The sequence below is a fragment of the Cajanus cajan genome, chromosome 1 (genome assembly GCF_000230855.2).
Source record: "Cajanus cajan strain Asha chromosome 1, NIPB_CcT2T_4, whole genome shotgun sequence".
NCBI lineage: Eukaryota > Viridiplantae > Streptophyta > Magnoliopsida > Fabales > Fabaceae > Cajanus > Cajanus cajan.
This window is the reverse complement of record NC_138517.1, coordinates 28,798,280-28,821,856: the sequence shown is the minus strand read 5'-3', so window position 1 is coordinate 28,821,856 and position 23,577 is coordinate 28,798,280. Positions and strand designations below refer to the sequence as shown.

Genomic DNA, 23,577 nt, shown 5'->3' with positions numbered 1-23,577 from the left:
GGGCCGCTGGGTGTTTAACCGTGCAACATACCGGCCCTGGGAGGGTGTGAGAACGATATGCCCGCATTGGCAACAACTAAGGGAATTGACGAGGTACGCCCATTGTGCGGAGTGCTAAGTTGAGACTCTTAGGAGAGGAGATGTGTATGAGCATATAGTGAGCATGTGTATGAAAGCTTGTATGATTGAAAAAAAAAATGATGTTTGGTAATTATATGAGATGTATTTGTTGTTTATATTTAATGATGATATTTTGGTGTACGGTGTGGGGTGGGAATTGGGTAGCTCTATGTTCATATATGATGTTATCTATCTCTCACCGTCCTGTTTTTATGTGGTTTTCTTTTAGGTGAAGATGAAGGCACTCATAGTGTTGAGTTCTAAAGGGAAAGGGTTCTGCTCTGATAGGATGTGACATTGGGGCATGAATTTAGGATGCTTTAGTTATGAATTGTTATTTGTCGTTTGAGGAGACTTATTTTTAAGAGTTTTATATTCACCTTATATTTGTAAATTCTGGATTCCTTTCATTTTTCTTTAGAGACCTTGATAATTTTCTTTTAAGAGTAAAACTTTATTATTATTATTATTATTATTTCTATTTATTTCAAGACTTGTGAACCTATGAGTTTTTATTAAAATATGTGGACCCTTCTTGATGTTATATTTATTGAATTATTCTTATTGTTGTTACTTATTTATTATGGGGTAGAAGGGTGTCACAAAATTGACCTTATCTATATATTTTTAGGTCTTTGATTGAGTCAAGTTTGGACTTTAAAAAATGGTTGAGACTTAAAATTGGATATGGTTTGGACAAAGATAAGCCTAACCTAACATGACCTATATACCCCTATGATGAGGGCAGTGGCGAAACTTGAAAAAAAAAATTAGAGGTACTAGATTATTTTTATATATATATAAAATTATAAATTAATTTTTTTATTAGTTAAAAAGATAATAGAATTTCTCTTTTTTTAACTTAATTTTTTTAGTTTTATTATAATTAATGATATAATAATATATAAATATAATATGAATATATATATATATATATATATATATATGAATATATATATATATATAATAAAATAAAATAAAAAAGATTTAGAAAAGTTTGGGGGAGTCGTGGCTCCCCTGTTACTACCAAGATCCGCCACTAGATGAGGGAAAGGAGTTTGAGAAGAAGAAAAATTTGTATAGAGTTCATAATATAACTATGCAACTTATATAAATCTAATGGTGAATAATTGTAGTTCCCTAACCACCTATTATACTAGTTCACCTTAGCTCTTGTCCATACTTATATACAAATGATAAGCTTTTATTGAAAAAAAAAAAAAAATCTTTATCAATAATTTTTAGTAATAAATGTTTTCTTTTCTTTTTTATAAAAACTTACTACTTTTAAATATTTAAAATCATACCAATTTTGATTGTTAACTTTAGAATATTATATAAACAGTGTTCATGGACCAAAAATCATATATCAACCCTATGACTTATGCTAGCATTTCCCCAAGTGCACATTTCATTAAATAAAAAGAAAAATATTAATAACACTCTAATTAATACTCTCTTACTAATATTCTTTTTATTATTGGATGAAAATCAAATATTTTGGTAGATCCATTAACCGAGTGAAGAGAGAGACTCATTAAACAATATACAAGACTTGTAAAATTTATAGTTTTTAATAAATTTTAGCCAATATTAAAAAGAGTGTTTGAAAAAAAAAATGCCTAAGAGGCTGTAGTTAGCATTCTTGTAAATACAAATTAGTGCACGAATTTATCATCTACAAACATTTTTCATCAGATGGATAATTCTATAAAATGTTACTGTGAACTGAACAATATGAAATCTTGTGACTTGCCACAAGAAATTCTGCATTCAAAATGCTCTCCCACAGACGATAAATCCAAAAAGAAGTGCATCAAATACATCACAGAATACAGGTATTTAAATGTTTCACTTTGTAATTTTACACATCAGCTGGTTCTAAATTTTAAAATATATTTTCCCAAGGAGGCAGGCTCATAGTTGTGGAAGTCATCAATGGTCCAATGGTTCAACAGCAGTCTTGAAGAGAAGGATATAAACCTTATCAATGGAAAAGTACAAAAAGCCACCAACAGAATGTGTAACATACGAACCAAAGCTAGTACCCACAATGCAGTGCCAAGCTGGACCATATGAAGAATCAAATTCCTGTAAGACCAGTATTTATCTATCATTAGCCATTCAAGTAGTTCATACCAGGTAACACAACTTACTAGCTCTTCAATAAACCTTTGTTTAAGAGGAGGAAAAAAAAAATGATTGGTAGCAATAGGTTTTCAAGTAATTTCAATTTGAATATTATAAATCAGTGAAGAAGCAAAAAACATTTGGCTACCACTAATCCACATTGTTGATCTTGAACAATAAAGAAAGCCAAAAGAACAGACCCTACACAATATCAATCCGAGAAACACAAAGTACCCAAAGGAAACTATAACACAAAACGTAATTATGCAGAAAATACACGATTGCAACAGAAAAACCAAAAAGATTAATATAATAACACAACAAGATTTAAGTGGTTCTGCCAATATGACTTACATCTATGGGAGAGAGCAACTTTTACCATATAAAAATGCAAGACCAAGGCTTTACACTGACAGCTTGCATAAAATGTCCCTGACATACATTTTATAAGACTAACAAGAGACATTCTAGATATGCAAGCTGTTTGTGACTGTGTTATGGGAATCCTAATATTATAATAATATCATTTGCTAACCTTGAAGCCTTATTAATGAAATGAGAGATCAAATAACATTTTCAGTACAAAAGGACAACCTATAGAAAGCACCCAATTTGTTAATTATTATTACAACATACCTATTACCTAATAAACATACTTTCCAGATTTTCTCCATACTTGAATACATGGGGATGAGTCACAACAAAAAATAAAAGTCATGCTACCTTTAGTGAACCACAAAAATACCAACTCATAAGGATAATTAACCACCTTCATCATTTTAATGAAAATAGCTAAGCTTATGCTCAACATCAACTATTGCACAAATTCTTGTGCATGACTGCAACAAGTAGGTTAGCTGCATCTCATCATGCCCTTCCATTTACTATGATCAGCTGTGAACAGAACATGCAATCTGCAATGTGTCACTTCTGATCTGTTTTCACGTTGATATGTTTAGTATAGAAATAGCTATAGAGCTCATGAAGCAGGCAAAATCAGTGCATTCTTGACCAAACCAAATGTAAAGACTACTCCCAACATTTCATTTTAACTATATCTCTACGTTCTTAAATCTGCAGTTCCTTTCAAATTACAAGCTTGGTCCTTTTTGAATCCTTTGAATGACAAATTCCCTATTGTATAATACATATTTTCCCCAAAGATAAAAAATGGTAACAGTATCTTAATCAAGTCACCCTAACCTTTAATTTTATATAACTAAAAGAGGATACATGTGATAAATAGTGAGGAATCTGTTTTGTAGATTAATGTCTTTTGCTTTTGCACTTTCTATTTCTTTATAGACATGTCTATGCAATCAAATATTTCTTGTCAAAATAAGATCATAATCATAAAGTTCAGAGGTGAAAAAAAAGTACGTGCAACGATACTCTTGACTTTGGTCCTTCAAATTAATGACAGGAAACTGTGTATAATTTTACTCCATAACATTTGTCTTCTCTAGTTGTGCAGAGGATGAGCCTTGGAACTTTGTAAGGTTGCTTCCTTGGGGGCAGGGGAGAGGGTGGTGGCAAGATTGCATACATCTACTCTCCCCAAACCCCATTCGGTAGGACCATTACGCATTAACTCACCCTTTAGACATGTCTAGTAGTTTGATATCGTTAATAAAAAGTGGCAAGGAGCAGTCTCGGAATAGTGGCTTATCAAGGACATTCAACTCATTTTTGAAACATTTACAGGGTTGACCACCCATGTAACTTTTATATGCTAGAAGAGAAAATATTTTGGAAAAGAGTAAACAGTAATTTTAATCCTTGAAATTGGAAGGTGTTGGCAATTGTCATATTAGTTCCTAAATTTAAGAAAATTAACTGAAAGTTGTTACCACAAGTGATTCGATAATTGTGTTCCTTAACCAAGGATCAAGATTCAATCTCCACCTTGGGTATAGAGTTGCAATTGGAAGTACTGCATGCTTTACTCACTTTCATAGATGAAAGTAACTGTTTACTCTTTAGGGAAAAGAAGAAATGAGAAAAATCTGATAAGAGGAAGACCAATACTGCAAACAACATAAGACCACTTTGCTTGGAATGATATTTTTTTCTTAGCAATTACCATTCTTTATAATTCAGGCTCAATTGACCACACACAGATCCATACAGGGAACCCGAAAAAAGAGAGCAAGAACACTGATAGGAGAAAAAAGAAACAGATTTTAAGATCAACTTTGTGTCGGACCAGATCTGGAATCCTGCCACATTATTTATCAATACAATCTCATTACAAGATTTCAAAACATATTAATATACAGTAGATGGCAAACAGAACTGAAATCTCTAGTGTAGGTGAAATATATGTACCAGAAACTGCTAAAATAAAGTAAGAGATTTTGCAAGCTGGGAATTTGTGGTCTTGGTGCACTTGGGGAGGAAGGTGAGGTAGAAGCAACGGAAAACTTCACTGAACCACAATAAAACTTTTGAAGCACAAATATATGTTCAAAGACTTCCAGAGAGTGATTTTGAGGATTAATTTAGGATCAAGATAGAATAGAAAACCAGAAAAAATATGCAGTCTGTAGGAGCATAAATTAGCAATTGAAAAGAATATCTCTCCATCAACTCCACAAGTATTGAAAAACTACTATTTCAGCATGCTCAATAAAACACAAAAACAATTATTAGACCATGTGTGCTAGCATTGGCCGTGGAAGAGAAAAGCATAGATATGTGAACAAAATATTACCAATAAGAAGGACAAAGAAACAAAAATGAGTAACGCTATCAACACTCACTCTAACACTTCTATTAATCTCTCTACTATTGGACAAAATATATTGGAAACCACAAATTTTAGTAGGTCACACTCACACTTCTTATTTAACGAGTCTCTTTAAATTTCTGATATAAAAGTGAGACCCATCAAATTTATAATTTCTAATATATTCCAACTAATAGTATAGAGAATGTTAGAAAGAGAGTATCACATTCCTCAACAAAAACATGCAGTTCCAACCGGCTGACACATACCATAGATGTTCCCAACCGACTCAATCCAACACCCAAAATCAAAATCTTCATATAGTTTTGGTAACATATACTTAATCTGCTGATTAGTTTTTTTTTTCTTAAAAAAATAATAAGTAAACTTGAGCTAGGCAAATCAAAGAGCCAATGTTAAATAAGACAAAACTTAGATTTAATTCTTATGTGCTTTAAATGTTGTTTCTCATCAGAATTGAAGTTTCATCAAGTAATATGTATAATAAAGGTTTGTATCAAAGATCAATATTGGTTACAGAAATAAGGAACTGCATCTAAGTTAAAAACTCACATACAAAGACACTAATTTTACTCCGGCCAAGGAATTGAGAGCTAATAACAACCATTTCCAATATGTGACCATTTTCCCATAACAGCAAAACCTTCCAAATCTGACATTATTGATAATTTGCATATTATTATGCATCAAAGATGAGCATGAGACCCCAAAAACAGATATTGAAAAAAATAAAATTTTCTAAAAAGATAAGTAAACGAGAGAAAGTATTTGTGACCTTCTTAAGGGCAAGTGCGAGGCGTTTACTGTCAAGCTTGTTGCCAGGTGGCACAGACTCCAGGTGGACACGTGCACAATGGAAGGCACGGTTCTGCAAAGGGAGTGGCATATCACAAGCTCTGACATGAACCTTGAATCTCTCACCATCATCATCATCATTATCAGGTTCTATGGCTTTCTTCTTATTCTGTATCAAACTGCTCAGAAACTTGGTCCTTCTCTCTAACTCCTTCTCTGCTTCTTCCATGTGCTGTGTGTGCCTTACACTCTCATCACTCACAACACTAACATCCACCCTTTTCTTCTCTTGCACTTTGGCTTCTCACATCAGAGAGGGAACAGAAGATGGAAATGAACAGTGCAATGGAATGAGTATTGGAATGAAGACTTGAAAGAAAGTACAAAAGGGTTGTTTTATTCGTGCACTGTGATATGATGAGTATATAGACATTTTTCTTATATATATTAAAAGGGTGAATGAACTATGTAGACTGTGACTATGAGTATCAATTGTGTTTAATATTTCTTTATTAATGTGACTAATCAGAGTGAGTTAGATGGATCATTTTTTTTTATTAATAGATGAATCGATTTAAAAGGAATCAAATCTTTATTTGTGTGACTAGTCAGGTGGGAGTCTGAAAAGATTTTAATTTTGTACGTATCCATGCAGTCTGTAATTTTTTTTAGAATACATGCTAGAAATTACGATGGATAATATTAACAATTTTTTTTTAATTTGATTAAAAATATTAATAATGTGAAAGGTTTTCATATTATTATTTAATTAATCAACGGACTTAAGTAATAATAGAAGAGATTAGTTTGTTTTATTCAGTGAATTAAGATTCAATTCTCTTCTTAAAAACAATTGACCATATTTAGTGTTCAACATATGTCTTTAACATATGAAAATTAGTGGATAGAAGTGATAATATTTTGTGTTTTTATGTTATGTTATTCAAGATTCTAATTTTTACCTTAAATACGAAATAAACTATGTGCTTCTAATATTTTGTATTAATATTATAATTTATTTAAAAAATATTTAATATAATTAATTTTTGAAAGAAAATATAGGTGAGAAACTAAAAAAGTATTGGTATATTTTATTATTTATAGTTGCCATATTTAAAGTATTTTGAAATTGATTGATGAAATAAAAAATAATTATATTAACAATTTATCAAAATTAAACTCATATCTCTTTTAATAAAATGTTCTTTTAGCTGCTCTAATTAATATATTCTTCGACCTTTTAGTGGGACTCGAAATATCTTTACAAACTTTGATTCCTATCTTGACTTGAGATTAACCATTGGTTCAAGAATTAGAATTGAAAATGTATGCAAAACTAATTTTAATGAAAACTCTATAGTTGTGAAACAATAAATGTATGATATGTTCTTAATAAACAATTAAACATAATTTATAAATCACAACTACTTAGTATCCAAAAACTGATAACGGAGCTCGCGGCACGTGATAATTTAGGCAAACATGAGATGATACATGGCAAAATATTCATATGCACTTATTAGAGGCACATTTTTATTATATTTAATAAAAATTCAAAACTAGTTTTACTTATTATTAAAATAAATAATTTAGAAATTACAACTATTTGAATAATTTAAGAAATCACGTGGCTTAAACGAAAGAGGTTTCAACTATATAAAATAAGAAATGTTGGGTGGCCATCTTTCTCATAAGGGTTACGTTCTGTTTTTGTGCATTTAAAAATTTGATTGAACTTGTTTTAATTACATCCTTATTCCTTATGGAAAAGCAAAGAAGAACTAAATATCATAGCCATTAAATCTGGTATATTGTCAAAATAGAACATACACTAACAAAAAGCAAAATAATCATTTAAAATTTAAATTGTCTCTTATATATTTTTGGTTAAATTTTCGTTCTAATTGGTATTGTCTTTGTTATACCTCCACTTGCAATGTATAGCAATTAATTATCACTGCAAATTTGAAGTAAAGGTTACTGGCTACTCAATGACCCAAATTTGTAAAGCATTAAAAAATATCAATCAATATCACTCTACATGAGTGGTTCCACTTTTCATTATCCATCAACTATATTGATAAAATTCAGCTGAAAGCATGTCTATCACACTTATAATTGGTCCAAAAATGGCACTATGAGACTTCGTTCTTGCAACCTATCTGTATATGTAATTTAGTAAAAGTTCAATTTATGAAATTGATATATAGGAAACTTTAATTAATAGTCTGGTCTTGAGTCGTTGTTTTTGTTGGGTCACGACGGAATTAAAAAAAATTAATAAAAAGGTATATTATTTATTGAATTTAATGGTGATATATCACTGAATAAAAATATAAAATAATTTAATATTTTCACTTAATCATGATTCATCATACATAATAAGTCTATTAACTTTTATGATAAGTATTTTAGAAGAAAAAAAATATGTATGCGAAATGAAAGTGAAAATAGATACATTTTATATATTTGTTTTCATAGTGTAGAGATTTAATTTTTTGTTTTTTGTAGTTAAAAAAATTGGTATAATAGAAAGACACTACCTAAACCATCAAGCATGAAATTAATGGTGTGTTGGAGCTATTAATAAAGACACACCTAAACGCCAAGAGATTTTTCAGGATAAGGGAGGGTTGTCCATCAAACATTTCAAGATATAAAGATGATGGATATAATTACTTTTTCTTATAAAATGATCTCTATGCATAATCCTCAACAACATACTAAAAAAAAAATACTCAACTATTTTCTTTATCAAAATGAAATCATAATGATGTTAAGAAAATCTTAATACATAACCCTGTGAACTTTCACTACTAAGTTGATTTAAGTATATTGAAACTCAATTATTTGTCGATTATACATGATATTTTGTTGATAAATAACAGTGCCTCCAATTTTTAGTAGTATTTATTTTCAAAATGCTCATTTTTTGAATTAATTATTGCTCATTCTGAAGTGAGCAGAACTTTATTTTATGTAAGCGCAATTGCCGTTTGTATTTGTCACTTAATTTCAAGGGTTCACCTTGATGAGCGGCAGAGATCACAAGGGTTGTGGCTATCAGTATCACAGACAACGATGACTTTTTTACATTCTAATTATGACCAACAACAAACACATTTTTAGGTGCTAATCAAATCAAATACATATACACGTGCAAAATGCAACTTTTGAAAAACTATATTTGAAGAAATTTTGTAAAGTGAGCAAATGTCAATCAATGTTCTCTCTCATTCATTAATAGTGTGTTTGGATGTGAAATTTAAATGCAGTAATTCATTTATTTGAAGAATTTCAAATTCTTTGAGGTGAAATACTTTGTTTGGATAGAGAATTTATAAGAAATTTGAAATTCAAGCATTTATGAAATTCCTTGAAATAGTAAAATTTCAAATTCTCCAAAAAAAAGTAAAAATTTAAAATTTCTCATATTTTTTTTCTTCTTATTTCACTTATATATTTTATCTTATCTTTTCATATTTTTAATTATTAAATATTCAAGAATATTTATAAAATTATTAAATATTATCTAATATTAATTTTTAAAATTATTAAATATTTAAAAATTAGCTAATATTTATTTTTATAAAATTTAATTTAAAAATCTCAACATATAAATATATTTTTAAAATCAAATTTACCATGGTGGAATCAAATTATCATATCCAACCCAACAATTTAAAATTTGATAAATTTGAATTGACTTATCCAAACAAAATATTTTAAGAATGATAGAAATTGAAATCAAAATAATTAAAATACCAAGAATTTAAAATTCCTTGAATTTATAAAATTCTTCATCCAAACACACCATAAGGGAATAATGTTAGAAGTTTCATAAAAAATATATTTCATGTCTCTCAAACTTTTAGTATTTTTAAATTAATGTGCATAAATTAAGAAATATTCTATAAATGTAAATTTAGATTAAAAGACTTTGTTTAAATATTTCATTATCTTAACTTCACGGTATCATTTTTGTATAAAATAAGAGAAAAATTATTAGAGAAAATACTTTTGAATAGCAGTGTAATTGAAAAAATATTAATTAGACTTTGAAATTTTAAAATTTTAATTGTTTTAGAAGAAAAAAAACTACAAATTTGAGATATGAATATCGTGCAGTCCACAATTAAAGAGTAGTGTGAATCTAATGGTCTCCATTAATAGAACAAAATTATTTATGGGTTTTTATAAAGTAAATATTCAATTTGGTTTTTGAAAGATGGTAGAGAATACCGATAGGTCTCTAAAAACTTTGTGACATATGAGTTCTTAAATTTTATTTCTTTTATGCAAGTTAATTATTTTGTTGTACTCATTTACTAATTTTGTTAGTCTTATAATCAATCATCAATTAATTATCACGTTGCCACATACTTTCTTTCCCAATTAACAAAGAGGAATATTATCACTAAGCTCTTTCTCAATTCTATTAAAAGAGTTTTGTGATTCATTAAACATGGTAGAATCACTCATATTTAATTGACGTATTTTTATTTGAGATCTTTCAAAATAATCACTCATTTTATTAAACTCCAAATTCAATAATTTAGGGTTTATAATAATAAATTTGTTGCTAGAACAGATAAAAAAAATTAATAGTGTGTTTGGATGGAGAATTTACATGGAGTAATTCATTTATTTGAAGAATTTCAATTTCTTTGAGGTAAAATACCTTGTTTGGATGAGGAATTTATAAGGAATTTGAAATTCAAGCATTTGTGAAATTCCTTGAAATAGTAGAATTTCAAATTCTCCCAAAAGAGTAAGAATTTGAAATTCCTCATATTTTTATCTTCTTACTTCACTTATATATTTTGTCTTATCTCTTATCTCTTCATGTTTTTAAATATTGAATATTCAAAAATATATTTAAAATTATTAAATATTATCTACTATTAATTTTTAAAATTATTAAATATTTAAAAATTAGCTAATATTTATTTTTTTAAAATTTAATTTAAAAATCTCAACATATAAATATATTTTTAAAATCAATTTTATCAAGGTGGAATCAAATTATCATATCCAACCTAACAATTTAAAATTTGAGAAATTTGAATTGACTTATCCAAACAAAATATTTTAACAATGATAGAAATTGAAATCAAAGTAATTCAAATACCAAGAATTTAAAATTCCTTGAATTTGTAAAATTCTTCATCCAAACACACTATAAGGATTACTAAGAAAAAAAATCAACTAGAAGAAACCCATGAAACCTAATAACAATCTTTCAATTTAACCAAAGTACTCATGACCAGAATATTTAAACATGACAAAATGTTCTTTGTTGATTGGAAAGTATCAAAACCTTGCATTATAGTCCATATTAAGTGATTGGGAGAGAGAGAATAACTATAATGAACTAGTAGGTCACTACACTTACTATAGTTCAGTCACATGCAACAGAAAATAAAACAATAACTAACTTAAGGTTATCACACAACAAACACCTAGTTATTCATGCAATAGATATGTGTATAAGGTAGAAAACATAAAAGCATTTCTTGAGCATCAATTGGAAAACATAACTCCCCTCAATAAGGTTACATATACACCATGTACATATATACAATCTACACAAAACTATATCATTATAAACAAGACAATCTCTAATCAATGGTCAAGCATTTATACAACGACCGTGCTACATCGAAGTAGCATGAGCAAAATGAGCCATTACCAACATGAATCCCCACCAACCAACCAAGAAAACTTGCTAGTCCTACCTATTCCCATACAAACACATGGAGACCCTAATGCGGCATAGGCATAGAGGATAGGGACCCTTGTCATGCCACTAATGTGTGATCAATGTGGAGCCATGGGCCATGAGAGAAAGGACTGCCGCATGGGCAATGTTAGAGACTCGAGCAAGAGTCAAGGAGATCCCTTCACATCAACCTATAACCATGCCACTATAAGTCACTCTAATTTCTCATGGGGTGGTCAACAAAGGGGGAAAACTCACAACCAAGGACTCTAGAGGCCATCTTACATGCATCACCAAAGACCAAATTTTAATCAAGGCTAGGGACATGAGGAAAGGAGATCGAGCCTACAAGACACAACGAGCTAGTTCATGGCTAAAATTGATGATATGTTTAGCTCTTTGGAAGCAACCATCACCAACTTGACAATTTTGATGTCTTAAAGAACTTTAGGCATCCTATCCACTCAAATAAAGCAAAAACCCAAGGGAAAGGGTTAAGGCCATAACTTTGAGAAGTGGGAAGAAGATGACTCCTCCTCTCGAGAAGGAGAAACTAGTCCTCAAAGCTAATAATGATGAAGTCCTTATTGAGAAAGATACCCTTAACGTAGAAGTTAGAGGTAAAATGATTCCTAAATAGGAAAAGGTAAGTGTTCCCTTCCCACAAAGGATAATGGATGAGCAAAAGGATAAACAAAATGTGAAATTTGTATAATTACTAAAAAAAATTACATATTAACATCCTTTTTGTTGAAGTCATTGCCCAAATGCCTAAGTACATCAAGTTTTTAAAAAACTTATTTCAAATAAAAAGAAATTGGTGGAATTTGAGGTAATTGACCTTAACGAAAATTGCTCTATTATAGTCCTTAAAAAGATGCCTCATAAACATAAGGATCTTGGAAATTTTACTATTCTGTGTACATTTAGAAATTGCCACTTTAAAAAGGCTCTTTGTGATTTAGGGGCAAGTATTAATTTGATGCCTCTAAATGTTTTTAAAAGGTAGGGGATAACCTACTAATATTTCTCTCTAGCTTACTAGCAGGACAATTACATATCCAGAAGTGATAGTGAAGAACATTTTGGTGAAAATAGACAAATTCATTTTCCCAGTTGATTTTGTGGTCCTTGATATATATGGAGGAGAATGAGGAAGAATTCCTATCATCTTGGTACAACCATTTATGCGCACTTCCCAGGCCTTAATAGATGTCTCTTGAGACAGATTAACAATAAGACTAGAGGATGAGATGATCCCCTTCCAGGTCTTTGATTCTAATAGACAACTTTGTTCCACCTTCTATGAGGAAGCAAAGGTAGTTACATTAACATGAGACTGAGGAAAAAAAAAACTTCATGAACTTTCAATGGAGTGGAAAAAGTTGTTACTCCATTCAAGGATTAAATTTCTTCCATCCACCATTAGGGACAAGACATTAAACAAGGACTTCTAAGGAGGCAACCTATTAAAAATTTTCTACTAAAAAGGCAATGTATCCATACTTTTTCATGTTTAGAAAAAAATATATATTTTTTTGTTAAAAAACATCAAGCACAACCATGCTTCTTGTTAGCACGGTCATGCATAAATGGTAAAATTTTAAATGAATCACAGTTGTGCAACAATATATGCACACACATGCTTCATACTATGTGCCTTTTTTTTAAGTAACCACAAGGTGCATCTAAAGCACCCTAAACCCTATCATTCCTCTTTTTATTTTTTATTTTTTCACTACACCTTCTCAATTTTTCCCCTTTCAATTTCAACTGAGTTTTCATCTTTCATTTTTAACTAAGGTAAGTACATTTTCTTTTGTACATATTATTATAATGTTGCATGGTTATTATGTTTTTGCTTTATTCTTCGATTCCTAATATCCATGGATTCTATGAAGCATTTGGCAACACCAAGAGTTAAGCACGATCGTGCTTATGGACAAGAACGATTATGTTTGTCAACACAAGGTAAACATGACCACGCATAGTGAAGCAGGCTTATGCATAATCTTCGTTGTTCAACCATGGTTGTGCTTATACTGATTCACCCCCGTGCTCTCTTCTTAACCACAATTATGCATGCTAAAGCAGATTTGTGCATATACTGTTGCACAATGGGCATGCCTTTTGTTCCTATTCTTTATTGGCAATCTATTATCTGTTGACTCTGTTGGCTCTCTTATGTTTCATTTTGTAGATATAAATAGTTTAGGTACTTTTGGTAAGAAATCATGCACCAGACCACATACTCATGGGTCGAATCATTGTCATCTTGATGGGATCGAGCATTCATTAATGCCCTTATTCCCCCTACTTGCACTGATTAGTGCAAGATGTTCTCCCACTTCTAGTGGCATCCCACCCGCTATCTCCACATGGACAATTTATAGCATTGTGGGTTGCCTTCACTAGTTTAGCATCATGTAGTGAATATTAGTTGGCTCAATATGGAAGAAATCAATGCACCCACCTTTAGTGAGCCCACATTAGAGTTCCTATCCATTTACAAGGAGTGGGAGCAGGAGCCTTCGAAAGATGAAGATGAGGATGTTGACCCTTCTTCTCATACTATTATGATCTTAATTTTAATAAGGAGGAGTAGAGTAGAAGATAACTTTGGCAGACTTCAACATATTGTTGGGGTTTGAGATAGTAGAGAGTGTCGAGACTAAGGTGTACTAGGAGGCTTTACTAGCACTGCCAATTGATGTTTCAGATGGTGTTGTATGGCACACACTTACTAGTGAAGGTGGGTACAATCCCAATCGATCAAAGGCCACTAAGCTCTAAGACCCAACCTTGAGAGTTCTCCACCTATGGATAGTAGGATTCCATCCATAGGTGCTTCTAGACTAACGACACCGTTACTGCAAAAGACTTGATTCTATTATGGTGTATGTTCATCGAAAGGTGATGTAATGCATACATAATCTTTCTATGGCACTATATTTCACTAGGGAAGAAGCTGCCCAAAAACCAGCAAGGGTACATAATGGTAGGATCCTTAATCTCTATTATTGTATATCACTTTGGATGTTCTGAATTTTTATCTACCTAAGGAATGGCCATGGATGCCATTAGAGAGTCCACACTATTGTGAATGAGGGTGATTCATAAAGATGAGATAGGGTTATGAGATAATTACCTTTGCACAAGGTTTTATGCAAAAATTGTCTGTGTTCATAATTTTTTTGGGAACTTGCTATGAAAATAATTATAAAAAAAATCAATTTAATTAATGTTATCTAAAGGTTACAATTTTTACAACCTTTTTGATTGAAACCCTACACATACCACATCATTGAGTCTTGAAATTAAAGAACTTGGGAAAGATTTTTGGTTTAGTTAAAATATATGTTAAAATTAGGTTCTCTTAATGACACTCACTACACCTAGTTATTGAAGAATTGTCAATTTTAAGGAGCATAAAAATATAAAAAATTTAAAAATAAAAATTAGAAAATTTTGGTTAAGCACTCATTTGAGGTTATAGGTTATTAGAATAAATTTTAGTATCCTTAGAAAAAGCTACTTAGGAAATGCTTAGTCACCAAAGCTCCTAAATAACACTTCTTTGAGATTTTGTATGGCAAGTGCAAAGCATTTGAGTGGAAGACACATGCATGGTTGACATGTCTTCTTAACAAAGAACCTAAGGAAAAACATAGAAAATAAAATTGAACCAACTCTATAACCTAATGCTCAATAAATGGACTCAACAAATCTTTACCCTAGGGAACCTATAAAATGGTTATGATGTTTTAACAACCCTTAGACTATGTTGATGAATTGTGGATTTGAAAATTAACACAATAATTTCTTGATTCTTGGAAAGAACCTAATACCTTGATCAATGATAATTTATCTTTCTTTTTTTCTTGAGGGAAAACAAAGTTCAAGTGTAGGGAGGTTTATATTCATCTACACCAATAAAAGAACCCCTGCCTTATCTAAACCTAACAACTCTTTAGTCTTCAACAAACCCAAATCATTCATTTTCTTATCCTTCACTTGTTCCAAGAACCCATTTAGTGAATCCACAACTAATGTTATCTACAACAACAACGACCCAGAGATTTAAATATATAAATTTTTCTACTAGCTCCAACTCCTTTACCATTATAGATGACATGTGAATGAATTTCCTACTCAAAGTGTTTACCATCACATTAGCTTTACTAGGATGGAACATCAACTGGAAATCATAATCTTTAAGAAATTATATCCACCTTCTTTGTTTCATATTCAACTTTTTTTTTATCAAATAGACACCTTAAAATCTTGTAATCATTTAAAACATTAAACATTACTTCATAAAGATAACGCCTCTAGATCTTCAAAGCAAACACCACAGATGCCAACTCTAGATCATGAGTAGGATAATTCCTTTCATGGATCTTCAATTACCTTGAAATATAAGCTACCACTTTCATGGATCTTCAACTACCAACTGGTCAAACTTTATGGCATACTCTTGCATAAACATGTTCCCTTGATATAACCTCAAGAACTCAACTTTCTTTGCATACCTCACACTACAAAATACAAGAGTCCTAAGTTGTCGACCAAACAACTACTAATTCTATCAAGATAGGCACCACCAAAACACGCCATCTCCTACATGACACAACATCTTGCTCACCCTCCAACCTAATCCTACCTTGCTCCCATAATAAGATGATCATTGTATTCCAAAACATGGAAAAATCAAGGTAAGCTTGTATTCAAAGAAAACAACATATATTATAGAAGCAATCAACTATCTATATAAGCATCTTCACAACATTAATGTAATTAAGCACGGTTACTTCTTAGAACGACTTATCAACTTTAAAACACAATATACAACTCAACAACATAACAACTTTATAACAAAATTTACAACTAAAAAATGTAACATCTTAATAAACAACTTATCAAATTAACTTCACAACACATATAATTCAACAACTTTACAACTCAACATTCAATGATATATACAACTTTAAAAACTTTACGACACAAACTTAATGCATCATCACACATTTTAACTAAGAGATCTCTTACAATACAAGTGAATAGTGTAAGAGATTTGACCCTACTAAATCAACATCATAGAGAAAACCATAGTATATTGGTCATGCAATATAGTTTTGGATACCAATCCAATATCAACATAAAAATGATTACTTGGATATCATCACTTAAACTAGGATGAAGAGATGACAACGGGGCGAAGCAAGTACGAGTTTCTCTATACATGTCTCCGTCCCCATTCTTGTACCTTATACTCATCTAGAGTTGTCAAAATGGGCTTGGCCCGGCGAGCCAACCGGCTCACCACAGGTTCGAGCCGGGTTGGGTTAAAAAAAATTTGAAAATTTTAATACGGGTCAAATTTGAACCCGGCTCACCACCAACCCGGCTCACCCGGGTTGAACCCGTGGTGAGCCGGGCTGGCCCACCAACCCGTGATTAATTTTTTTTTTGAAAAAATACAATAATTATTGGGTCATGGAGCAGTCCAACATGAGACAATAATAATTTAATGTTGGATTGTGATTTGTAATTTTTGTGATTTTGGATTGTATTTGAAGTTTAAGATAATTTTGGATTATATTTATCTATTTGAGATTATTTAGATTTGATTTGATTGTATTTAAAATTATCATTTAATGTTTGGGATGAATAATTCATTTAAGGATGTCTTAATTAAGAATCTCAGATTTTTAAAATAAGTTTAAATTTTTGGGCTTTAGTTGTATATTAAAAAAAATGAAAAAAATTATTTTTTTTAAAGGTGAGCCAACCCGTTTAACCCACCAACCCGTGGTGGGCCGGGCCGGGCTCGATTTTTTTGAGCTCACAGATAAATGAGCCGGGTTGGGTTGGCCCACCAAATGGCCAACCCGTGGTGGGCCAGGCCGAGTCGGGCCGGGTAGCCCGTTTTGACAGCTCTATACTCATCCTTGTCCCTATATCCAATGTGTATGAAATTTGTGTTCCCACCCCTATATTCGTTCCATAACCGTTCAAAAATTAATTAGATATTATTTTTTTTGCACAAAAATATTAAAAAAATTAGAATTTGAACATAAAATAATAATTACAAAATTATATTAATTAAACTTTGTTGGACATAAATTAAAAATAGAGCAAGAAATTACATAAATTTTAAGTAAATTCTAAAAAAAATAATTAAATATTTATAAATTTTAAGCAAGTATAGATTCATGTACGAGTACAAGACGGGTATGTATATACCCATCCTCGTCCTCATACCCGATTTAATGAATTGGGTATTACTTGTACCTGTACCTACGCTCGGTCAAATTGGATATTTGTTGTCAAAGTCAGGACAGATTCGGGCATTACCCAAGGGTATGAGTTTACTTGTCATCCCTACTAGGAAGGTTTAGTACTACCGTTAGGTATAATATAGCTAGAGTGTGATTCTTCCACGATATTGACATGTATTAACCAAGTCACATGTAGGTTTAGCTTACTAACTATCCTCTCTATATCATGCAACCTTCCAATAATTAGATAAAAAAATTTACCTTTCAACTTCATACCTTAATAAGTCACAAAATTAAATAGTATGACTTGACCTAACCCCATATTATATCAACTAAGGACTTAGAAAAGTTTCAACACTTTATTTCAACAAGCAAATTACTCAAGGATTTTCAACATTAGGCTCTCAAAGCACCACAACACATTGACACGACATGATACGAAAGTGAATTAAATGAAAGATTTTAAACTTGTTATATTTTTAGTCCTCATACTTTAATTTATGTGATTTTAATTCCTATAATTTTAATTATTCATACTTAATTATTATAAATCTTTTAATTTACAAAAGTAAATTCTTCATCTCATATTTTGTCCACCTATTCATGAAATCGCTTGCTACAAAAAAATCTCTATACCAATGAATACCAATACTCCAAAAAGTTTAAGAAAATATTGTATTTATTTTAGTAGAGCATAAATTAAGTAGAAAGCGGTATTAATATTTGAAAGTAAAACTTGTTTCTTCTCTTTTATGTGTTTTGTATATATAAAAAAGTAAATATATAATAAAAAAAGAGTTAACTTAATTGTTGCTTAACTCAGTTAAAATAAAATAAAATTCTTGCCTATAAAACTGGACAATAATAACCACATATCTATCAACAACAAAAGATCACGATGATATCATCTTATAAAATAGACTATAAACCACTTTAAAATAACATAAAAACAAAGTGGTTACAACATTTAATGGTTTCTTTTTTTGATTGTAAAATTATGAAAACTTTTCTAACAAATAGAGTATAAGTTAAAAGACAACTATTAAGGGAATCTAGTTTAGATAGTTGAGCTAAATGAAAGATTTAAGACTTGTTATATTTTTAGTCCTCGTACTTTAATTTATGTAATTTTAATTTTTCATATTTAACTATTATAAATATTTTAATTTACAAAAATAAATTCTTCATCTCAAATTTTGTCCACTTATTCATAGAATTATTTGCTACAAAAGACCTCTGAACCAATGAATACCGATACTACAAAAAGATCAAGAAAATATTATATTTTTTTAGTAGAGCATAAATCAAGTAGAAAGAGGTATTAATATTTGAAAGTAAAACTTGTTTCTTGTCTTTAACTTGTTATATATATATATATATATATATATATATATATATATATATATATATATATATATATATATATATATATAAAGAATTAACTTAATTGTTGCTTGACTCGGTTAAAATAAAATAAAATTATTGCCTATAAGACTGGACAACAATAATCACATATCTGTCAACATCATGATGATTCTTAAAAAAATACGCTATAAATCACTTTAAAATAACAGGAAAACAGTGGTTACAACATTTCACTGGTTTTTTTTTTTTTTTTTGTAATTATGAAAACTTTTCCAACAAATAGCCAGTTTAGATAGTTGAGCTAAATGCATAAATGATTGTAAACTCCCTTAATACCAAATTTGATTCTAAGGATAAAAGAAGTTTAAGAGACAACTCCTCACAAATGCTGCTCTATAACCAATTAGAAGAAAGTAAGGAGAACTTAAATTTAGCAATTAAAAAACTATTACAACTAAGTACAAGCAATTAGAACAACAGAAAGTAAAATTACACCTACGAAAAAAAAAGTTCAAGCGAAAATTGAAATCTGGGTCCACATCACCCGATGTTGTCATTTACATTTCCAGCAGTGACTATCGTAAATGCATCACTTTGCTATTACAAGCCTGATCCAAACATGGCGAGCCATGTCAACCTTTAACGCCACAATGCAACTATCAATGCAGCTTAAAACATTGCAATGGCATGGCATTAAACAACCATCTCAAAGCTAAAGTCAGGACCTCATACATAGCTCAGAAGACATTACAATTTCCAACATACAATTTATAGCTCTAATCAATATTCAGTTACCAAGTTACAAAATTTTCTGCAAAACAATTGAATAATACGGTACACCCTAGCAATCACCAGTTCATCTATGTCATGACTCCTCTTCTGCTTCAGCAGAAGCTATTTCTGAATCCAATTTGTTTATTACTTGCTCGCTTACATGCTTAGCCACAGATATCATATCAAGAATGATGCTTGGATCCAGCCCTGCACCTCCTCGTTTGGTTATACCACAGATGTGCCCATGCCTATTAACAGAGATAGAAACAGCAGAGCTCATTTGTGATTCCTCTTCTGATGTTGCATCCACAATATAGTGCCTCCCAACCTAGAAAGCAAAGATGTTATGAAATTATCATCATAAATGTGGCCAATCTGAGATACAGGTGCAAAATTGAGAGGACTAATCAGCCTGATCTGAACCCGCCTGATAAAATATAAGATTTGGACTTTAAATTTTTCGCCTGATTTGATTATGGCTAGATTTGGGCTTAACCAGCAAAATTCCACCACATGATCAAAAGAGGGCTTAAACCAGGCTTGAGCTTCATTTAGAGGCCTGAACTGAATCTAGTGATTTTTGGTTAGGCTTGTTATAGCCCACAACCCACATCATATTAAATAGTCCGTTTTGCCATCTCTAATCTGAGATGACAGGATAACACATTTATGTTACCTTAGTCAGTGTAACTATGACAGGGACTCCAGATGTGTCAAACTGAAGAAACTCCTCGTCGCTTATGTCAACTTCTGGTTGCTCATCATTTGATGTTCCAGCAGCAACTTGGACTCTTGGAATACCCGTATTGCTTAAAGCAGCCTAAAAGAATAATAGTTATTAGCTGCATTGGGGGTTTTCCTGTTAATTCTGAAAATAGGTTTGCCCTGTCAACATCATGGTATTAAGGAAGCATGTTGAAAGGAAAACCTCCAAGAAACTAATTGCAAATTCGTTTGGGATTATTATAAAGATTAAAGAAAACAGCTAGTAAGATTGAAAAAGGATATTTTCAATTTTAGCTTAATGAAATGAACGCCTAAGAAAAGATGAGTTTCAGGTAACTACTAACCATTTCCTAGAAATCTTAGATCACATCTTTCAAACAGCCAAAATAACATGTTTGTAACATCAATGGCTAAACTAAGGTAAATAAACAAGAAACTTAATGTTCTATTTTCATTTTAGGTTGCACCTTAATGGCAGCACCTAAAGCATCCAACAAATTTCCATCTGAACTAACAACAAGCCCATCAATATATAGATCCCAACAAATTTTCCCTTCGACAACAATAAGCGAGGAGAGATCAATTCCAGCACCTATGTAAAAAACAAAAGGCTCATTAGCTATAGTAAACGAAGACAATGACATCGAAGAGAAGGCATATGCTAGTAAGCTTAATCTTCATTCTAGGGGGAGAACAGACCTGCTCCACTTTTACCACCTAAGAGACAGCGTTGAAGAGCAATTGACAGTTCTGCTGCCAACTCATCACCACCTCTACCCTATATACAAGCCAGAGATATAGAGAACCAAATAAAATAACAATTTTGAAGCATCAAAAGGTACTTATGGAACAAAAATGATAAATAGCACAAAATAATAGAAAACATCAAAACACTATAATTGATAAAAATTTAAGGCTCATTAATCCAACGCATCATTCAACTTTAATTGAAGCTTTTAAGAATTTTACCTGTTTTGCTACATTAATGTTCATGGTACATAAGACTTAAGAGTTGAACAACGTAAAGAAAACTGGAATACATGGATGACTTCACTAAACGAAGAAGGAAGAAAAGCAATAGAATATGTGACCTCAAAAGCTGGCTCTGCAGTCGAACTGCAATCAATATATATAGAGACTTTTCCTTTGTCAGGTTGCAACAAGCTTGGCTTTCCAAGTTCAGGCTGCACTTGTGTAGCCAATATATCATCATGGTTAGCAAAATAACTCATTTGATTGAAAAGAATTGATTATAACATTAAAGATAAGATATTGCAAGTCAAGAAATATGAGGTCAATCCAAACATTTTAATTTCTAACCTTAACACTGGCAATGACATCTGTGGCACCCATTCTGACTCTTGCTGAACCATTTGCCTGCCATGCAGTTAGTTTATCAAATGCACAAATTAAAACTATTTAAAGAAAAAAATAAAAAAGAATCAATGGTCCACCAGGGTCACATCACATCATCAGAATACCGAGCCAAATGCATTACCTGGGGAATCACTCCAGTTTCAACAGAGATTGGTCGATATGTCAATCTCTTTCTACCATCACAACGAAGATCTTGAGCAATGCCACCTTGGATGAAATGTTGTTCTCCTACAGATAAACCCACCATTCCTGCAAAAGAGAAACTTCATAACTAAAAGTACAAAGTGGAAACCGTCAAACTATTTTCACATCAAGCATAGTTGTTGATAGAAACTAGAATCAACAGAGAGAATCACAGTATTTCACTAAGAACTGAACGAAATAACAAGAGCAGTAACTCCTCAAGCTCAGAATAATTCTCCAGCCCCACACAATTCCACAAGATTAACAATATCAAAAAATATATACATAAATTCTCATATACGCATCTAACATAGTATGAATAAGATGGAAAAATTAAAATAAAAATTAAAAATTAAAAAAATTAAGCTTTAATTCATAATTACATATTTATAAGCAATAACTAAACTTGATACAAATGAGCAACAAAAGAGTCCATTGCAGCAGCAAAGGAGCTCAAAAGACCTAGTTATGGAAATTTAAATGATTGAAAACAGAAACAAAGAAATGAGTTGTGACCAAAACAAAGGGAGTAGAGTAAAGTGAAAAAACGTTAGAAGAGAAGAGAGGGAAGGAGAACAACGATTCTTTGGTTGAAAACAGAGGCAGAGGAACAACAATTTCAAATGCGGCGTAGGAGGCTATGGTCGGTGGTCACGATACTTGTGCAGCAGGTTCAAGAAGACACAACGTGTTTCTCTTTACTCTAAGCATTTGGTTTGAGTAAACTTAGGTTTTAGGGCTTGGATTTTACGGGCTCGGCCCAAAACAATGAAACTTGACCCAAAACATCAAACTTGAAGCAAAAAGAAACTGGACCAGCGAATTGGGAAAAAAAAAACAAAAAAAAAAAGGTTGATTCCACACTTTTTATTAGGCATGGCAATCTAACTCATCATCGTGGGTGCCGCCCGAACCCTCCCCGATTTAGACGGGAAAAAACCCGTATTTATTGGGTTCGGGTTCAGGTTCGAGTTTCCCCGATTGATAAAATCGGGAACAGGGGCGGGGGCGGGGGCGGGGGCGGGGGCGGGGTGGGTATTAACATAATTAAAAAATTATTTTTATATATATATAAACCAAAATTATAAATATTTATATATAAAAATTTATATTATTTTTCTTTTCTTTTATTTTAAAAAAAAAAAAAAATAGGAGCGGGAGCGAGGGCAAGGAACGTAAAACCTGCCCCGTATTGTCCCGTTGCCATGCCTACTTTTTATAATCCTGCCAAGGAGGTCAATTGATCCTCACTTGATTTTGTAGTGTAATATAAATTATTTATTTTAAATTAATTTTTTTATATATTTAAAATATTTATTTATAAATTTTTTAAATATAGTTCGTATATTTGAAAT

At 31.3% G+C, this 23,577-nt stretch overlaps 2 protein-coding genes across 4 annotated transcripts; both read right to left on the bottom strand.

Annotated features, from left to right (window-relative positions):
* Nucleotides 1–1,856: 1,856 nt before the first annotated feature.
* Nucleotides 1,857–6,226, bottom strand: LOC109817720 (uncharacterized). Of its 3 annotated transcripts, none has more exons than XM_083077484.1 (3): nt 5,775–6,226; nt 5,556–5,651; nt 1,857–2,211 (listed from the first exon to the last, which is right to left on the bottom strand). In XM_083077484.1, the coding sequence occupies exons 1-3, from the start codon at nt 6,021–6,023 to the stop codon at nt 2,056–2,058; spliced, it is 501 nt and encodes a 166-aa protein (XP_082933610.1). In that variant the 5' UTR covers nt 6,024–6,226; the 3' UTR covers nt 1,857–2,055. The 3 variants fall into 3 exon arrangements, with proteins under 3 accessions (XP_082933610.1, XP_020238640.1, XP_082933611.1); XM_083077485.1 differs by having other exon boundaries at nt 2,072–2,211; nt 5,552–5,651; XM_020383051.3 differs by lacking the exon at nt 5,556–5,651 and having other exon boundaries at nt 5,775–6,223.
* Nucleotides 6,227–19,672: 13,446 nt separating this feature from the next.
* Nucleotides 19,673–22,958, bottom strand: LOC109817725 (3'-5'-exoribonuclease family protein). The gene is made up of 8 exons (XM_020383056.3): nt 22,803–22,958; nt 22,161–22,288; nt 21,983–22,039; nt 21,754–21,846; nt 21,362–21,440; nt 21,130–21,254; nt 20,613–20,756; nt 19,673–20,264 (listed from the first exon to the last, which is right to left on the bottom strand). The coding sequence occupies exons 2-8, from the start codon at nt 22,284–22,286 to the stop codon at nt 20,028–20,030; spliced, it is 861 nt and encodes a 286-aa protein (XP_020238645.1). The 5' UTR covers nt 22,287–22,288; nt 22,803–22,958; the 3' UTR covers nt 19,673–20,027.
* Nucleotides 22,959–23,577: the final 619 nt, after the last annotated feature.